Here is a 17,137-nt window from a genome sequence, read left to right as displayed (position 1 = left end):
TCTGGCAGTGGGGGAGGGGGAGCTCCATAAGGGGGCGCATTCTATCGGGGTCTGGGCCGATGACTCCGTTCTCCACTACGCAGCCAAGAATAGCAAGGCGCGTAGTACGAAACATACATTTGTCTTTGTTGTATGTGAGATTCAGCCGCTGGGCCGTCCGGAGGAATTTCTCTAGATTAACGTCGTGGTCCTGCTGGTCGTGGCCGCAGATGGTGACGTTGTCTAGATATGGGAAAGTGGCCTGGAGCGCGTTCTGGTCAACCATCCGGTCCATCTCCCGTTGGAAGACAGAAACTCCGTTGGTGACGCCGAAGGGAACTCTGAGAAAGTGATAGAGCCGACCGTCAGCTTCAAAAGCTGTGTACTGGCGGTCCTCAGCCCTGATGGGGAGCTGGTGGTATGCCGACTTCAGATCAATCGTCGAGAACACCCGGTATTGTGCTATCTGATTGACCATGTCAGATATGCGGGGGAGTGGATATGCATCCAGCTGGGTGTAGCGGTTGATCGTCTGGCTGTAGTCAATAACTAGGCGCTGTTTGCCGCCAGCCTTCACCACCACCACTTGTGCTCGCCATGGGCTATTGCTGCTCTCGATAATCCCTTCCTTCAGGAGTCTCGCTACCTCGGATTTAATGAAACCCCTATCCCCGGCACTGTAACGCCTACTTTTGGTAGCGATGGGCTTACAGTCGCGGGTGAGGTTAGCGAACAAGGAGGGGGGGGAGACTTTAAGGGTGGAGAGACTGCAAATGGCGCGCGGCGGGCGATTTAAAAACTGCTGGCTGCAGACTGTGAGAGGGGGGAGGGGTCCACCATACGCTAAAGTGACACTCTTAAGGTGGCACTGAAAATCCAACCCCAGTAGGACGGCAGCGCAGAGATGGGGCAGGACCAGAAGTTTAAAATTTTTGTATTCAGTACCCCGCACTGAAAGAGTCACCATACAGTAGCCACCGACGTCCGCTGACTGGGCTTTGGAAGCCATAGAGATGCGATGACGCGTCGGCAGGACCGGGAGAGAGTAACTGCGCACCGTGTCGGGGTGTATAAAACTCTCCGTGCTCCCGCTGTCAAAAAGGCAGGTAGTGGCGCAGCCGTTTACCGTAATGTCCATCATGGACCTGGACAGTTGATGCGGGAGAGATTGATCCAGCGTCACGGAAGCCAGCGTATGTTCAAGCGTGTCGATGCGGTCGTCCGATGAGGCGGTGGTGGAGTCCGGGTCCCCCGTAACCAAAGTCGGAGGCGTCCAAGATGGCGGACAAAATGGCGGCGCCCACGGTCCCCACACGGCTGGGGGAGCCCAAGATGGCGGACAAGATGGCTGCGCCCACGGTTCGCACGCAGCGCTGCTGGCGTTAGCGGTCTTCCCTTTGCAGGCGCTAACGTAGTGACCTTTCTTCCCGCAGCCGGAGCAGGTAGCATTCTTCGCGGGGCAGCGTGCTCTAGGGTGTTTAGCTTGGCCACAAAAATAGCATTTTTGTGCCTTGGACATCGCTGCAGCAGTTGGAGGTGGCGGTCCCATGGCCCAAGATTGCGGCGTCCACGGCGCGGGGCGATGAGGGGAGAAAGCGTCCATATTTCTGTGGGCCGCGTCGAGCGAGAGCGCGAGGGACACTGCCTTTGTCAGGTCTATTTCACCCTTCTCCAGCAGCCTCTGCCGGGAGTAGTCGGACCTTAGACCCGCAACGAAAGCGTCTCGTATCAGTCCCTCCGCATGTGCCGCGGCCGATACTTCCTCGCAGCCGCGTCCGAGTACCCGCAGTGCCCGTAGGAAGGCTTCCACCGATTCCCCGGGCTGCTGTCTGCGAGATCTTAAAAGGTGCCTGGCATAGACCGTGTTAACCGGGCGTGCATACTGCCCTTTCAGTAGGTCGATAGCCGCCGCGTAGGTCGTCGCATCTTGGATTAAAGTATAGACTTGGTGGCTCACCTTCGAGGCCAGGATTTTCAGTTTATTTTCATCAAGAGTCACGGTCGAGGCTTCCAGATACGCCTCAAAGCAACGCAGCCATTGTGCGAATTTAGTCGACGAACCCGCTTCTTGGGGGTCTAGGTCCAGGCATGTTGGTCTGAGGGCTCGCAGCAGCGCCTGCTGCTCAGCGTTTTGCGCCATCGGTTGATCAGCATCCGCAGCCAACATTTAACTTTGGTAATAAAATTGATGCACTATCAATTGCTACAAAAGACTGGAGATTGAGTAAGTAATAAACAGGCTTTTATTACCAAAGAACAGAGCATGCCTCTTGGGGTTGCCTGGTATCCAAAAGGGCCGGAGGCTTCTGAGCAGCGACCTTTATACCCAGCCATGAGGGTGGAGCCAGGGGCGGAGTCAGCTGAGGCATGCACAGACAAGTACAACAATACTAACAACAGTGGTTTACCACAGTGTTCAACATGGGTAAGCAATGATTCATCAGATGGAGGACAGTAGGTGGTAATCAGCAGGAGGTTTCCTTGCCCATGCTTGACCTGAAGCCATGAGACATCATGGGGTCCGGAGACAATGTTGAGAACACCCAGGGCCACTCCCTCCCGAATGTATACCACTGTGCTGCCACCTCTGGTGGATCTGTCCTGCCAGTGGAACAGGATGTACCCAGGGATGGTGATGGAGGAGTCTGGGACGTTGGCTGATAGTCATAAGCAACGAATCATACCTATGTCGAGCTGTTGTTTGACTAGTCTGTGAGACAGCTCTCCCAATTTTGGTCCAAGTCCCCAGATGTTAGTGAGGAGGACTATGCAGGGTTGACTGGGCTGAGTGTGCCATTGTCGTGTCTGAAGCCGGTGCCGAGGTCGATGCCAGGTGGTCCGTCCGGTTTTATTGTTTTTTGTAGTGGCTTGCTAAGCCATTTCAGATGGCAATTAAGAGTCAACCACATTGTGGTTCTGGAGTCACGTATAAGCCAGACCCAGTAAGGACGGCAGACTTCCTTCCCTAAAGTACATTAGTGAAACAGATGGGCTTTTACGATAATCTGGTAGTTTCGCGGTCACCATTACTGATGATAGCTTTTTTTATTCCAGATTTATTTAATTAACTGAATTTAAATTCCCCAGCTGCCCGTGGTAGGATTTGAACTCACATCTCCAGAGCATTAGTCCAGGCCTCTGGATAACTAGTCCAGTAACATCACCCCGACGCTACTGTTCCCTTCTCTCCATGTCCCCCCCACACCCGAGCACCTGACCTTCACTTCACCCCATCCCCTGCCGAGCTCCTGACCACCTCATCCCCTCCCGGCTCAAACTCCTGGCCTTGACCTTTTCCCACCACCCCACCGAGCTCCTGACCTGCTCCAGGAAAAAAAACAGCGGTCAACCAGGAAGAAATGTGATTCAGGCCACAGGCTCCGGCTAGGTGCATGCATGGCTCCGTTGGCAGGGTGGGATGGTGTTTAGGCTCGGCTCCGCCGCCATACAGGTACGCATGCGCAGAACGACTCAAACTTGTTTGTGCATATGATCACTCTGGGTGTAATTTAACAGTTCTTTTTCTTTTAGCCTGGCTGGAACCAATTTTCCATATATATAACTTTTGTTTATCATATAGAAACATAGAAGATAGGAGCAGGAATAGGCCACTCAGCCCCTTGAACCTGCCCCGCCACTCAATGCGATCATGGCCGATCATCCAAATTCAGTACCCTGTCCCTGCTTTCTCCCAAAATCCCTTGATCCCCTTAGCCTTAAGAAATATATCTAACTCCTTCTTGAATATATTTAATGAATTGGCCTCAACTGTCTTCTGTGGTAGAGAATTCCACCGGTTCACCACTCTCTAGGTGAAGAAATTCCTCCTCATCTCAGTCCTAAATGGCTTACCCCTTATCCTTAGACTGTGAACCCTGGTTCTGGAATCCCCCGCCATCGGGAACAGCCTTCCTGCATCTAGTCTGTCTAGTCCTGTTAGAATTTTATAAGTTTCAATGAGATCCCCTCATTCTTATAAACTCTAGTGAATATAAGCCTAATCGACCCAATCTCTCTCTATACGTCATTCCTGCCATCCCAGGTATCAGTCTGGTGAATCTTCGCTGCACTCCCTCCATGGCAAGAACATCCTTTCTCAGATAAGGCGACCAAAACTGCACACACTACTCAAGGTGTGGTCTTACCAAGGCCCTGTACAACTGCAGCAAGACATCCTTGCTCATGTACTCGAATCCTCTCGCTATGAAGGCCAGCATACCATTTGCCTTCTTAACTGCCTGCTGCACCTGCATGCTTACCTTCAGTGACTGGTGCACAAGCACACCCAGGTCTCGTTGCACTTCCCCTTTTCTCAATCTATTGCCGTTCAGATAATAATCTGCCTTCCTGTTTTTGCCACCAAAGTGGATAACCTCGCATTTATCCACATTATACTGCATCTGCCCAATCGCCCAACCTGTCCAAATCGTACTGGAGTTTCTCTGCATCCTCCTCACAGCACACACGCCCACCCAGCTTTGTGTCGTCTGCAAACTTGGAGACATTACATCTAGTTCCCTCATCTAGATCATTAATCTATATTGTGAATAACTGGGGTCCTAGCACCGATCCCTGCGGTACCCCACTAGTCACTGCCTTCCACTCGTTTATTCCAACTCTTTGCTTCCTGTCTGCCAACCAGTTTTCGATCCAAGTCAGTAACTTGCCTCCAATCCCATGTGCTTTAACTTTGCACGCTAGTCTCTTATGCGGGACCTTATCGAAAGCCTTCTGAAAGTCCAAATACACCACATCCACTGGTTCTCCCTTATTTATTCTACCAGTTACATCCTCAAAAAATTCCAGTAGATTAGTCAAGCACGATTTACCTTTTGTAAATCCATGTTGACTTTGTCCGATCCTGTCACTGTTTTCCAAGTGCTCAGCTATTACATCTTTTAGAATGGACTCTAGCATTTTCTCCACTACCGATGTCAGGCTTACCAGTCTATAATTCCCCATTTCTTCTCTACCACCTTTTTTAAATAGTGGGGTTATATTCGCTACCCTCCAATCCATGGGAACTGTTCCAGAGTCTATAGAGTTTTGGAAGATGACCAGCAATGCATCTACTATTTCTAGGGCCACTTCCTCAAGTACCCTAGGATGTAGATTATCAGGCCCTGGGGATTTATCAGCCTTCAATCCCCCTGATGCGCTATCAATTCTAATAAAAGGCTAGGCAGAGTTCAGAACAACAGGCTTTTATTAACTACTGAATTGTACTTCAGACAGATCAGGACTATGCCTCTAGTGGACGACCGAATGCCAGGAGCTGCCATGCGGCCGCTCTTATACTCGGTAGCCCAGGGGCGGAGTCAGCTGAGGCATAGTCAGGCACAACAGTGAAACAAGAGTGAACGACAACAACAACAACAACAACAGTGAACTACAGTGGTTTACCACATTCACCCCTCGTTTAAAATTAAGTCCGGCGGGGTGAAGTGTATCAAAAGTTCGAGTAGGCGAGTCTGTCGGGCGGCCTCGTTTGCCGTCGAGATCTTCGTGGCGACGGTTGCGATGGTACAGCTTCCCACGACGCGTCTTGAGCGGGGTCCAGCACCGGCGTATCGTCCCCTTTGGTGTTGGGTGGGCGAGTGGGCTCCGGCTGGTCCTGGGGTGGAATGGACAGGGGTGAGAATTGGGTCTACTGAATTTTGGGCCGTGTCGGAGGGGGTCGTGGTGGGGGGCAATGGTGGCGGGTCAGTGGACCCCGAGGGTGCCAGATCTCTAATGGAGACTGTGTCCTCCCGCCCGTCCGGGTATGCCACGTAGGCGTACTGGGGGTTGGCATGGAGGAGGTGAACCTTCTCTACCAGGGGAGCCGTTTTGTGGGACCTTACATGCTTCCTCAGCAGGACGGGCCCTGGGGACGTCAGCCAGTGTGGTAGTGAGTTACCGGATGTGGACCTCCGGGGAAAAACAAACATTCGCTCATGGGGGGTTGCGTTGGTGGCTGTACACAGCAGTGACCGGATGGAGTGGAGCGCATCGGGTAGGACATCCTGCCAACGGGAGGTCGGAAGGCCCCTAGATTTTAAGGCTAGGAGGGCCGCCTTCCAGACCGTCGCGTTCTCTCTTTCAACCTGTCCGTTCCCCCGGGGGTTGTAGCTGGTGGTCCGGCTTGAGGCAATACCTCTCATGAGCAGGTACTGACGGAGTTCGTCGCTCATGAAGGACGAGCCCCGGTCGCTATGAATATAGCTGGGAAAACCGAACAGAGCAAAGAGGTTGTGCAGGCATTTAATGACCGTAGCGGTGGTCGTGTCCGGGCAGGGGATGGCAAAAGGGAAACGGGAGTACTCATCAACTATGTTGAGGAAGTACACATTGCGGTCAGAGGAGGGGAGGGGCCCTTTAAAGTCGATACTCATGCGCTCAAAAGGGCGGGTGGCCTTGATCAGGTTTGCTCTGTCAGGCCTATAGAAGCGCGGCTTGCACTCTGCACAGACTGGGCAGCTCCTGGTCATGGTCCTGACCTCCTCGATGGAGTAAGGCAGGTTGCGGCCCTTAATGAAATGGAAGAACCTGGTGACCCCCGGGTGGCAGAGGTCGTTGTGGAGGCCCCGTAGTCTATCGATCTGCGCGGTGGCGCATGTGCCTCGCGATAGAGCGTCTGAGGGTTCGTTGAGTTTCCCTGGCCGGTACAAGATGTCGTAATTGTAGGTGGAAAGTTCGATTCTCCACCTCAAAATCTTGTCATTTTTGATTTTACCCCTCTGCTTGTTGTTGAACATGAAAGCAACTGAACGCTGGTCAGTAAGCAGGGTAAATCGTTTTCCAGCCAGGTAGTGCTGCCAGTGGCGCACCGCCTCCACAATGGCCTGGGCCTCTTTTTCCACAGAGGAGTGTCTGAGTTCGGAGCCCTGGAGGGTTCGTGAAAAGAAGGCCACGGGTCTTCCCGCCTGGTTAAGGGTAGCGGCCAGGGCGAAGTCGGATGCATCGCTCTCCACCTGGAAGGGGATGGACTCGTCTACCGAGTGCATGGTGGCCTTGGTAATGTCATCTTTTATACGGTGAAAGGCTAAGTGGGCCTCCGCCGTCAGGGGGAAGGAAGTGGACTTGATAAGTGGACGGGCTTTGTCCGCATAATGAGGGACCCACTGGGCGTAATAGGAAAAGAAGCCCAGGCACCTTTTGAGGGCCTTGAGACAGTGGGGCAGGGGAAGTTCCATCAACGGGCGCATCCGGTCAGGGTCAGGACTGATGACTCCGTGTTTCACCACGCAACCAAGGATAGCGAGGCGGGCTGTGCGGAATATGCACTTTTCCTTGTTGTACGTGAGGTTTAGGAGTTGGGCCGTGCGGAGGAACTTATCAAGATTGGCGTCATGGTCCTGCAGGTCATGGCCGCAGATGGTCACGTTGTCTAGGTAGGGAAACGTGGCCTGTAACGCATTCTCGTCGACCATCCGGTCCATCTCCCTCTGGAAGACGGAGACACCGTTGGTGACGCCAAAAGGAACCCTGAGGAAGTGAAAAAGGCGGCCGTTTGCCTCGAAAGCTGTGTACTGGCGGTCCTCAGGGCGGATAGGGATTTGGTGGTATGCTGCCTTGAGGTCAATGGTCGAGAAAACGCGGTATTGCGCTATCTTATTAACCATGTCGGCTATGCGGGGGAGGGGGTATGCGTCCAACTGGGTGTACTTGTTGATAGTCTGGCTGTAGTCGATGACTAGGCGCTGCTTGTTGCCAGTCTTAACGACTACCACCTGGGCTCGCCAGGGGCTGGTACTATCCTCAATAATCCCCTCTTTCAGGAGCCGCGTCACCTCAGATCTTATGAAGGATCTGTCCCCGGTGCTGTATCGCCTGCTCTTTGTGGCGATAGGCTTGCAGTCGCGGGTGAGGTTGGCGAACAGGGGGGGGGGGGTGTGATTTTGAGGGTGGAGAGACTACAGGTGGGGCGTGGCGGGCAATTTAAAAACTGCTGGTTGCAGACAGTGAGCGGGGGAAGAGGTCCACCGTATGTCAAGGTGACACTCTTAAAGTGACAATGAAAGTCCAACCCCAGTAGAACGGCAGCGCAGAGATGTGGCAGGACGAATAGCTTTACATTTTTATATACGGAGCCCTTCACCGAGAGGGTCACTACGCAGTAGCCGCCGACGTCTGCTGAGTGAGATTTCGAGGCCATGGAGATCCGATGGCGCGTTGGCCGGACTGAGAGAGAATAGCGCCGTACTGTATCGGTGTATGAAGCTCTCCGTGCTCCCGGAATCAAAAAGGCAAGTTGTGGCGCGGCCATTTACCTGGATGTCCATCGTGGACCTGGCTAGCTGATGGGGTCTGGATTGATCCAGCGTGATGGAGGCCGCTGTGGAGTCGGTAGCGTCGCTGTAGAACCCCGGTGAGGCGGCGGTGGGTGAGTCGGGGGCCCGTTGGCAGAATGGCAGACAAGATGGCGGCGTCGGAGAGGAAGGACAAAATGGCGGCGCCCATGACGATCCCGATCCCCACGAGGCTGGAGGGAGGCAAGATGGCCGCTCCCACGAATCGCACGCGGCGCTGCTGGAGGTAGGGGTCTTCTGGCTTCTGCAGACGCCAGCGTAGTGTCCCTTCTTACCGCAGGCAGAGCAGACCGCGTTTTTCGCCGGGCAGCGCGCCCTGGGGTGTTTGGTTTGGCCACAGAAATAACATTTCTGGCTCGGGCGGGACATCGCTGCAGCAGTTGAGGCCAGGGCCCGTGGCGGCGCTGCGTCCCAAGGTGGCGGCGGCTGCGGCATCCATGAGGCGGCCGCGCGGTCCGGGGAGTAGGCCTCCATGTTCCGGTGGGCTACGTCCAACGAGAGGGTGAGTGAAATCGCCGCCTTCAGGTCGAGCTCGCTACTTTCCAGCAGTCGCTGCCGTGTGTGAGTGGACCTGAGGCCCGCCACGAGGGCGTCCCGGATGAGCTCCTCCGTATGTTCCGTGGCTGTTGCTTGCTTGCATTTGCAGGCTCGGCCGAGTTCCTTCAGCGCCCGTATGTATGCTTCTGTGGGTTTCCCGGGCTGTTGTTTGCGAGACCCCAGGAGATGTCTTGCGTAAACATAGTTGACCGGGCGTGCGTATTGCTCCTTCAAGATGTCGATAGCCCCCTGGTAGCTCGTAGCGTCCCGGATAAGGGCAAAAGCTCGGTGGTTTACTTTAGAGTTCAGCACCCTGAGCTTGTCGGCATCGGCGGCGACGGTCTCGCCGGATGCAGTCAGAAAGGACTCAAAACAGTGCAGCCAGTGCGAGAACTTAGCAGTCGAGTCCGGTTCTTGCGGGTCGAGTTCCAGGCACTTGATCTTAAGAATCTGCAGCATCGTTTTTTTTTTCAGTAGTTAATAAAATTGATGCGCTATCAATTCTAATAAAAGGCTAGGCAGAGTTCAGAACAACAGGCTTTTATTAACTACTGAATTGCACTTCAGACAGATCAGGACTATGCCTCTAGTGGATGACCGAATGCCAGGAGCTGCCATGCGGCCGCTCTTATACTCGGTAGCCCAGGGGCGGAGTCAGCTGAGGCATAGTCAGGCACAACAGTGAAACAAGAGTGAACGACAACAACAACAACAGTGAACACAGTGAACTACAGTGGTTTACCACACCCCCTAACACCGTTTCCCTGCAAATACTGATTTCATTCAGTTCCTCCCTCTCATTAGACCCTATGTTCCCCAACATCTCTGGGAGTTTATTTGTGTCCTCCTTTGTGAAGACAGAACCAAAATATGTACTTAATTGGTCTGCCTTGTCTTTGTTCTCCATTATAAATTCCCCTGATTCTGACTGCACGGGACCTACGCTTGACTTCACCAACCTTTTTCTCTTCACATATCTATAGAAGCTTTTACAGTCAGTTTTTATGTTCCCTGAAAGCTTACTCTCGTACTCTATTTTCCCCCTCTTAATTAATCCCTTTGTCCTCCTTTGCTGAATCCTAAACTGCTCCCAATCCTCAGGTTTGCTGCTTTTTCTGGCCAATTTATATGTCCTCTCCTTGGATCTTATGCTATCCCTAATTTCCCTTGTTAGTCACGGTTGAGTCACCTTTTTTGTTTTATTTTTATGCCAAACAGGGATGAATAAATTCTGTAGTTCATCCATGCGATCTTTAAATGTTTGCCATTGCCTATCCACCGTGAACCCTTTAAGTAACATTCCCCAATCCATCCTTGCCAACTCGTGCCTCATACCATCGTAGTTTCCTTTATTTAAATTCAGTACCCAAGTCTCTGAATCAACTACTTCACTCTCCATTTTAATGAAGAATTCGACCATATTATGATTGCTCCTCCCCAAGGGGCCTCGCACAACAAGATTGCTAATTAATCCTTTCTCATTACATAATACCCAGTCTAAGATGGCCTGATCTCTAGTTGGTTCCTCGACATATTGATCCAGCAAACCATCCCGTATACACTCTGGGAATTCCTCTTCCACAGTATTGTTACTAATTTGGTCAGACCAATCTATATGTAGATTAAAGTCACCCGTGATGACTGCTGTGCCTTTATTGCACGCATCTCTAATTTCCCATTTAATGCCATCCCCAACCTCAGCATTACTATTTGGGGGTCTGTATACAACTCCCACTACCGTTTTCTGCCCCTTGGTATTTCTCAGCTCTACCCATACAGATTCCACATCATCAGAGCTAATATCCTTCCTTACTATTGTGTTAATCTCCTCTTTAACCAGCAATGCTACCCCACCGCCTTTTCCTTTTTGCCTGTCCTCCCTGAATATTGAATACCCCTGGATGTTAAATTCCCAGCCTTGGTCACCCTGGAGCCATGTCTCTGTAATCCCAATTATATCATATCCGTTTACATCTATTTGCGCAGCTAATTCATCCACCTTATTACGAATGCACCTCGCATTAAGACACACAGGCCTAGAAATTCAGTATACCCACGTTTGGCCCGGCGCAACTTAGCGCCACCTTTGCCGATATTCAGTTGCATCGCCCCAAGAGGTTGCTGCTGCGCTAAAGCAGGCGATGCACGACTATCAATAGGCACTAAGCCGGCGATCCGGGGCGCAAACACCGAAGGCGGGCGCAGCTCCGGTGCGGCGAGTTGCTCAATGAGGGCAGTCAGGCGCTTGAAGGGTGAGGGTGGAATTGTTTGGCTGCCACGCCCTGCACACTGCAGCCCTAAGGCAAGGCCTGAACACTGCTTCTGGAACTGCTCCACGCCCAGGAGAATGGAGAAGGCCAGGGAGAGAGCGCAGCGCTTCGGTGAGGGTGACATGAGGCTGCTGGTTGGCGCAGTGGACCGCAGGTGCCATTCCTCTTCCCTGAGGGTGGCAGGATTCCGCTGCCCGCCGAATATCGGAAAGCATGGAGGGAGGTGGCAAACAGGGTCACGTCCAACAGCGTGGTTGGCAGGACATCAACCCAATGCCGGAAAAAATTCTACGACCTCACTCGGGTTGTCAGGGTGAGTACCCTTTCCAGTATCCTCCTCATCCCTGCATGTGCACCTCACTTTATGGCCAAAGGGGCCTGAAAGCCCTAATGGCCAGCCCTCATCCAGCAGCTATGGGACTGTCATGAAAAGCACTTGCACATTCAGGACTTTAGACACTGTCAGGGCTATTCGACCATGGGAGACAGTGCGGGCGAGATCAGGGCTTGGCACTGTACTTGGAGGCTGTCCTTTCTCTTGCAGGGCAAGCTGGCGCATAACAGAAGACAGCAGTGACAGACCGGGGCAGGCTGTCCTGACCTGAAACAGCTGAGCGACCTCGAGCAGCGAGTGGAGCGGATCATGGCAGGCCGGCTGAGTGGCCCCGTCGCCACTGGAGATGCTGACCCTGTTCTGGGCACCAATGACCTCTCTCTTTCCACTTGCGCCTCACACCAGCATCCTTTGCCACTATCGAACCAATGCAGTGCACAGCAGCACTCGTGCCTCCCTCGCTGCCGCCCTGTCCTCACTCTAAAGCAACTCTTGTGCCTCCCTGCTTTCAGATGGTGACTCGCCAAGTGAGGAGGCGGCCCCTCAAGCTGGCACTGTGTCCGAATCAGACATAGAGGAGGAGGAAAAGGGAGCCGGCCCATCAGGGACACCCTCAGCCGAGGCAGCCCATGGCCATGATGGTGACACGTCTTCCCTGGAGGGGAGCAGGGGGGAAGGGTCGGAGGAGAGTGAAGCTCCGGGGACCAGCGGGCTGCAGCAACGTGGGAGGGGTGGGGAAGCTCGGCGGCCTTCTCCCCGGAGGGTGAGTGCGGCCTCCAGTCCTGCTACGGTGAGCGCAGAGGAGGTGCGGCTCCTAGCGGAAATGGGCGCCCAGGCTGAGCGCAGGCACACTGAGCTCATGGCTGCAGTGGCAAGGATGCCTGACTCCATAGAGTCACTGGCAAGGAGTGTGCAGGAATTCGGGGCAGCACAGGCCAGGAGTCTGCAGGACTTCGCGGCAGCACAGGCTAGGAGTCAGCAGGACTTCGCTGCATCACAGGCGGCTTCTAGCCAAGTGCTCAGTCGTGCCGTGCATTCACTGGCTGGTGTCATGCAGACACAGACCAGGGCCACACGGGCACTAACTGCTGCCACCCTCGCTGGATCGGCCAGGCATCGCCGGGGCACTCGCCGCGCCGCAGAAGCCCAGCAGTCTGTGCTTCAGATTGCTGCGCATGCTGCAGTGCTGGCCCGTGCGAGTGCCAATGTATCAGCCAACCAGGGAGTGCCTGTGATCTGTCAGGTTGGCAGCATTCCTGCAGCCAACACTGTCACTCCTCCGTTGCAGCTGCCACCAGCCATTGGACAGACTGATGCCGCCCAAGCAGAGTTGGAGCAGTCAGCAGCCGGCCCCTCCAGGCCCAGAGCTGGTCCAGGCCGACCCCCAAGGGCATCTGCCGTCTCACCATCTGACCCTCAGCAGCCTTCCCCCAGCCTTGCTGCAGCCACTGGGGTCCCATTGAGGAGGGGCTGCAGGGCGGGTAGGGGCCAGTCACGGAAGCGAGACGGATCACCCTCACAGGGGAAAAAGTAGACGGTGTGGCCAAATGTTTTATTTATAAAGGCCGAGACTGCTGTATTTGTTTTATATATAAAGGCCGAGACTGGTGTATTTGTGTTTTTGGGGGGAGTTTCTCTCCATTAGTTTGTCATGTGGGAAGGGCATAGAGGTATCACAGTAAAAAAAAATCTTAAATCGCACTGTCCATGTTTTCTTTTGGAAGTCCTGGTTGCCCTGCTCGGCTGAGGGCTTGTGGAGCGGCTACATTCATCTTCTGCCATTGGCACAAGCCATTCCCTGAGAGGGGGCCTAGAACCGAGTTGCAATAAGCCGCCGACGGGCGGCCCTTGCACTTTGTGCCTCCCTCCCGTGCTGGTCCTCCTCCTCCTCTGGTGGTCCTCCAATGTCTGCTGGCAGTGGCTGAGTCCTGCGGGTAGCCAGGTTGTGCAGCATGCAGCACACGACAACGAAATGGGAGACTCGCTCAGGCAAGTACTGTAGGGCTCCCCTGGAACGATCCAGACAGCGGAACCGTTGTTTCAGCATGCCGATTGTTTGCTCAATGATGTCCTGGTTGCTTGATGGCTGTCATTGTATCGCTCTTCAGCAGGGGTGCTGGGCGCACGGAGCGGGGTCATCAGCCAGGTGCACAAAGGATAGCCTTTGTCCCCAAGAAGCCATCCTCGTGGGTGAGGCTGGGCCTCGAACATGTCTGTCACAGAAGTCTGGCGCAGGATGAAGGCATTGTGGCTGCTGCCTGGAAAGTGGGCATTGACAGCTAGGATGAGCTGCCTGTGGTCACACACCAACTGCACGTTGAGCGAATGGTAGCCCTTCCGGTTGCGGTAATCCTCGGCATTCTCCAGAGGTGCCCGCAAAGCCACATGCCCTGCACCATGGGGAAGCCCGCTAATACTGCAAAGCCCATTGCACACTCTTGCTGCTTGTCCACGGTCATGGGGAAGGAGATGAACTGACGTCTCCTTCTGAAAAGGGCATTGGTCACCTGGCGGATGCAGCAATGTACCGTGAACTGGGAGATGTTGGAAATGTGCCCAGTAGCGGATTGGAAGGAGCCGGTGGCATAGAAGTTGAGAGCCACCGTCACCTTCACTGCCACCGACAGACGTCCTGCTCCTCAGCTGTGGCTGCAGATCTCCGTGACCACCGCCTTTCTGAATCGCAGCCTCCGAACACACTGCTCCTCAGACATGTTCAGATATGAGAACTGCTGGCGGTATACCCTGGGTGGGTAAGGCCTCCTTTGCTGACGCCTGTTGGCCCTTCTCCGTCTGGCCATGACTGGCACTCTCTCACGGTGTCTCTGAGCCCTTTGAATGCAATGGAGAAGCCCAACGTTTCCACCCATTGCAGCCCCCATTATATGTTTCCAATCAATGCTATGACACTGAAGTTAAAGACAAGTGCAAAGCTCTGGCCTGAAGCCACGAGTACCTGTGCGAGTGTTGAGCCAAACCAGAAAGCTCTTTACCTTTGTCTCTCTCCAAATATCCATCTCTCGCAAAGGAGTGGAGCAAAATGGCTGCCATTTATACTGTAAGAGGAGTTCACTGTAATTAGTGCGCCCTGCAGCAACTGGGAACCGTTCCCCTCTACCAGTTGCGGGGGGCGCCAGGCGCACAATAGGCCGGCGCCACTGAATTTCCGGTTCGGGGTGCACAAAGGGCGTTGCACCATGAAATGATGTCAGGATCTGCGCGCGCAGCTGAGCGCGCGCAAAGGTTTTGCGCCGCTGCTAAATCTTAACTGAATTTCGCGAGAGGCGCAGATTGCACCACGCCCGGGCGCTAGCCGCTTAGCGCCCCACTCCTAAGGCGCTAGCGGCTGGCGCAAACAACTGAATTTCTAGGCCAGAGCCTTCAGGCTTGTTTTTTTTAACACTCTTAAACCTTGTATTTTTACAACAAATTATAAAATAGATATGGCAATGACAGTATTTTGCTTTGGTGTGGATTTATTGTGATAAGTGATTAATAAAATCAGCAGGATTTTTAAAGTTTTCTTTTCCACCATTTGATCTGGGAAACTTTGGGAGTAGGAAAAGTCAATTTGACCCAAGTTTTTATTATATATCTCAAACCCAAATTTCTGCCATCTCACCATATCTCTCAATTCCCCTTTTCTCAAGATTTGTCTCTTGAAACCACTTGTATTGCCTGCTTTAATGGCCTTGTCTGGTAACTTATTCCATAAGTTTATGGATGACCTTTAAACTGTGGTGGGGTTGCAAAATGGGTGATTTCTGATCCATGGGCCTTTACGCAAGTGTACGCTTGCAGGCCCAGGACCCGAAGTCTCTGGAGCCTGAAGGCAAGTGCGGATACTTTTAGCGGGTTGGAGGCGACCTCCGCCCGCAAATGCCTCCGACTGCAAATTCCGGGCCAATGTGTTACTGACTCAAGCCCACTCTTAACCAGGACCTGACTTTCAGGCAGAGATTCCAGCAGATCAGCTGATCGTGTCTCATTGAAACAAAGTCGTGACTTTCACTGAGACAAGCTCCTTGCCCTCGCATGCAATGTAAAACCTTGGATGATGCAGTGTTTGTCTAAAAATATTTCTATCAAATTACAGGAGCAGATTATTCTCAATTAAAGCCAGCCAAGGACTGCACACCCATTGAATACCCCAAGCCAGATGGAAAAATCAGCTTTGACCTTCTGTCCTCCGTGGCCCTTAGTGGGACCAATCATGAAGATGATCAGCCAGCGCACTTGACCCTATTGGATGATAATATACCAGTAAACACGAACTTGGCTGAGTTTGATGGACCAGAGCAAAGATTCTGTCCTGCAGGTATTTTTGCTAACTGATCTATTGTCAGAAAGTTTTGTCATTGCATTCTTTTCAGACATAAAGGGGGAAATTTTGCCAGCACTCACGGGGTGGGTTTGGAGGCAGGACTAGTGGCGAAATTGCAAAGATTGACAGCGGGTCCCAAACCCGCTGTCGAGCTGCCTCCAAACAATCTTCCCGGGTGTCAGGTCCCTGATTTGCGCATGGACCCGACACCTAGCGGCGGGAAGAGAATTATAGGCACTTAACTGCTTATGGCAGTTAAGAGGCTTTTTCCAATTTTGACGGGTCTACTGCGGGCTTCTGGACACCATGCCAGGGTAAGTGTGGCGTGCTGTGGGTCTACTGTAATGTTTCTTCATTGATGATAGCTGCAGAAGTGGTGTGAAGGATCCAATGGTACACTGGTGAGTTTCAGAGGTAAAAAAATGTTGCGAAAATCATTTTTAATGTATTTAGACTTTTCTGTAGGTAACAAGCTTTGAAGTGTTTGTGTAGTCCCACCTCATTGGGAGAACCTCTCTCACCAGTGACAGATCGCTTCCTCACCTGCACCTCAATGCTGTCACACTGAAATCACCTGTCAAAAAAAAAGTGTGGCCCCTGTAAGAAAACCGGCAGATGACGCACCATCTATTGACTTCATCTGACACCGCCTTTCTCTTAATTGGCCGGCAAACCCGCAGGGCGGGCGTAACGAGGCCAATTGACGCACAATCGCATCTGTGCGTCGGACGTCGTTGGGGGCGGGATCGGAACCCCCGGAAGGCAGCTGTCCCGCCCCCAAGCCGCATCGAAAGGTATAATCCAGCCCAAAGATATAGACAAAACCTTGCATCACAATCTGAATGGCTTGCAGTTATTAAATGTTAGTTTTTTACAGCTGATACCATTTGGAAAAATCAAACCATTGTAAAGAATTGTAATTAATATTCCTTTTATTTTTGGGTTTTATTTTTTTTAATGAAGTGAATGTAAGTAGTCCTGTGCCAATTTCTGGGGGTCATGGAGGGAAGCGAATTAGTTATCTAGAGTTACTGAAGCTGTTAACATGAGTTGAATTTATCACAACCCAGAGTGCATCGATGATCTCATCATTTCAGTTGCCTGATAAATTCATCTCCTTTTAATCTATCTGGCTTAACCTCGAGGCAATTCCTGTAAAGTTATTAATGTTCATATGAAATACAACTTATATGGGCTCGGGGTTCAAAATGTACGTATTTCAGTTGGATGAAATGTATGACTCATTCTAGTCAAACTTTTATATAATTGAGGAATAACAAAAACTATTCTCTCTCCTTTTTCTCCTGCCAATTTTCTCCCCTTGCCTCTTTTTCATGAACACATGGTAGAGTGCATTTTGATGGAAGTTCCTTGGTGTTTTGCCCAATTAGTAATTTTTCAT

General features: G+C 52.4%; 2 protein-coding genes across 13 annotated transcripts in view; one reads left to right on the top strand and one right to left on the bottom strand.

Annotated features, from left to right (window-relative positions):
• The window catches only part of rapgef2b (Rap guanine nucleotide exchange factor 2b), a 1,083,630-nt gene that overhangs the window by 146,532 nt on the left and 919,961 nt on the right, over window positions 1–17,137 (bottom strand). The gene's annotated exons all lie outside the window — the stretch shown is intronic.
• The window catches only part of etfdh (electron transfer flavoprotein dehydrogenase), a 120,841-nt gene that overhangs the window by 65,236 nt on the left and 38,468 nt on the right, over window positions 1–17,137 (top strand). For both annotated transcript variants that reach the window (XM_086010688.1, XM_086010686.1), the window contains exon 12: window positions 15,508–15,729. In XM_086010688.1, coding sequence (XP_085866814.1) covers window positions 15,508–15,729 — 222 coding nt within the window. The remainder of the gene's footprint in view (window positions 1–15,507; window positions 15,730–17,137) is intronic.

Source organism: Somniosus microcephalus, chromosome 2 (assembly GCF_052327205.1).
Source record: "Somniosus microcephalus isolate GS21.2 chromosome 2, FLI_Smic_1.0, whole genome shotgun sequence".
Taxonomy (NCBI): Eukaryota; Metazoa; Chordata; class Chondrichthyes; order Squaliformes; family Somniosidae; genus Somniosus; species Somniosus microcephalus.
This window is presented reverse-complemented; position numbering and strand designations above follow the sequence as displayed.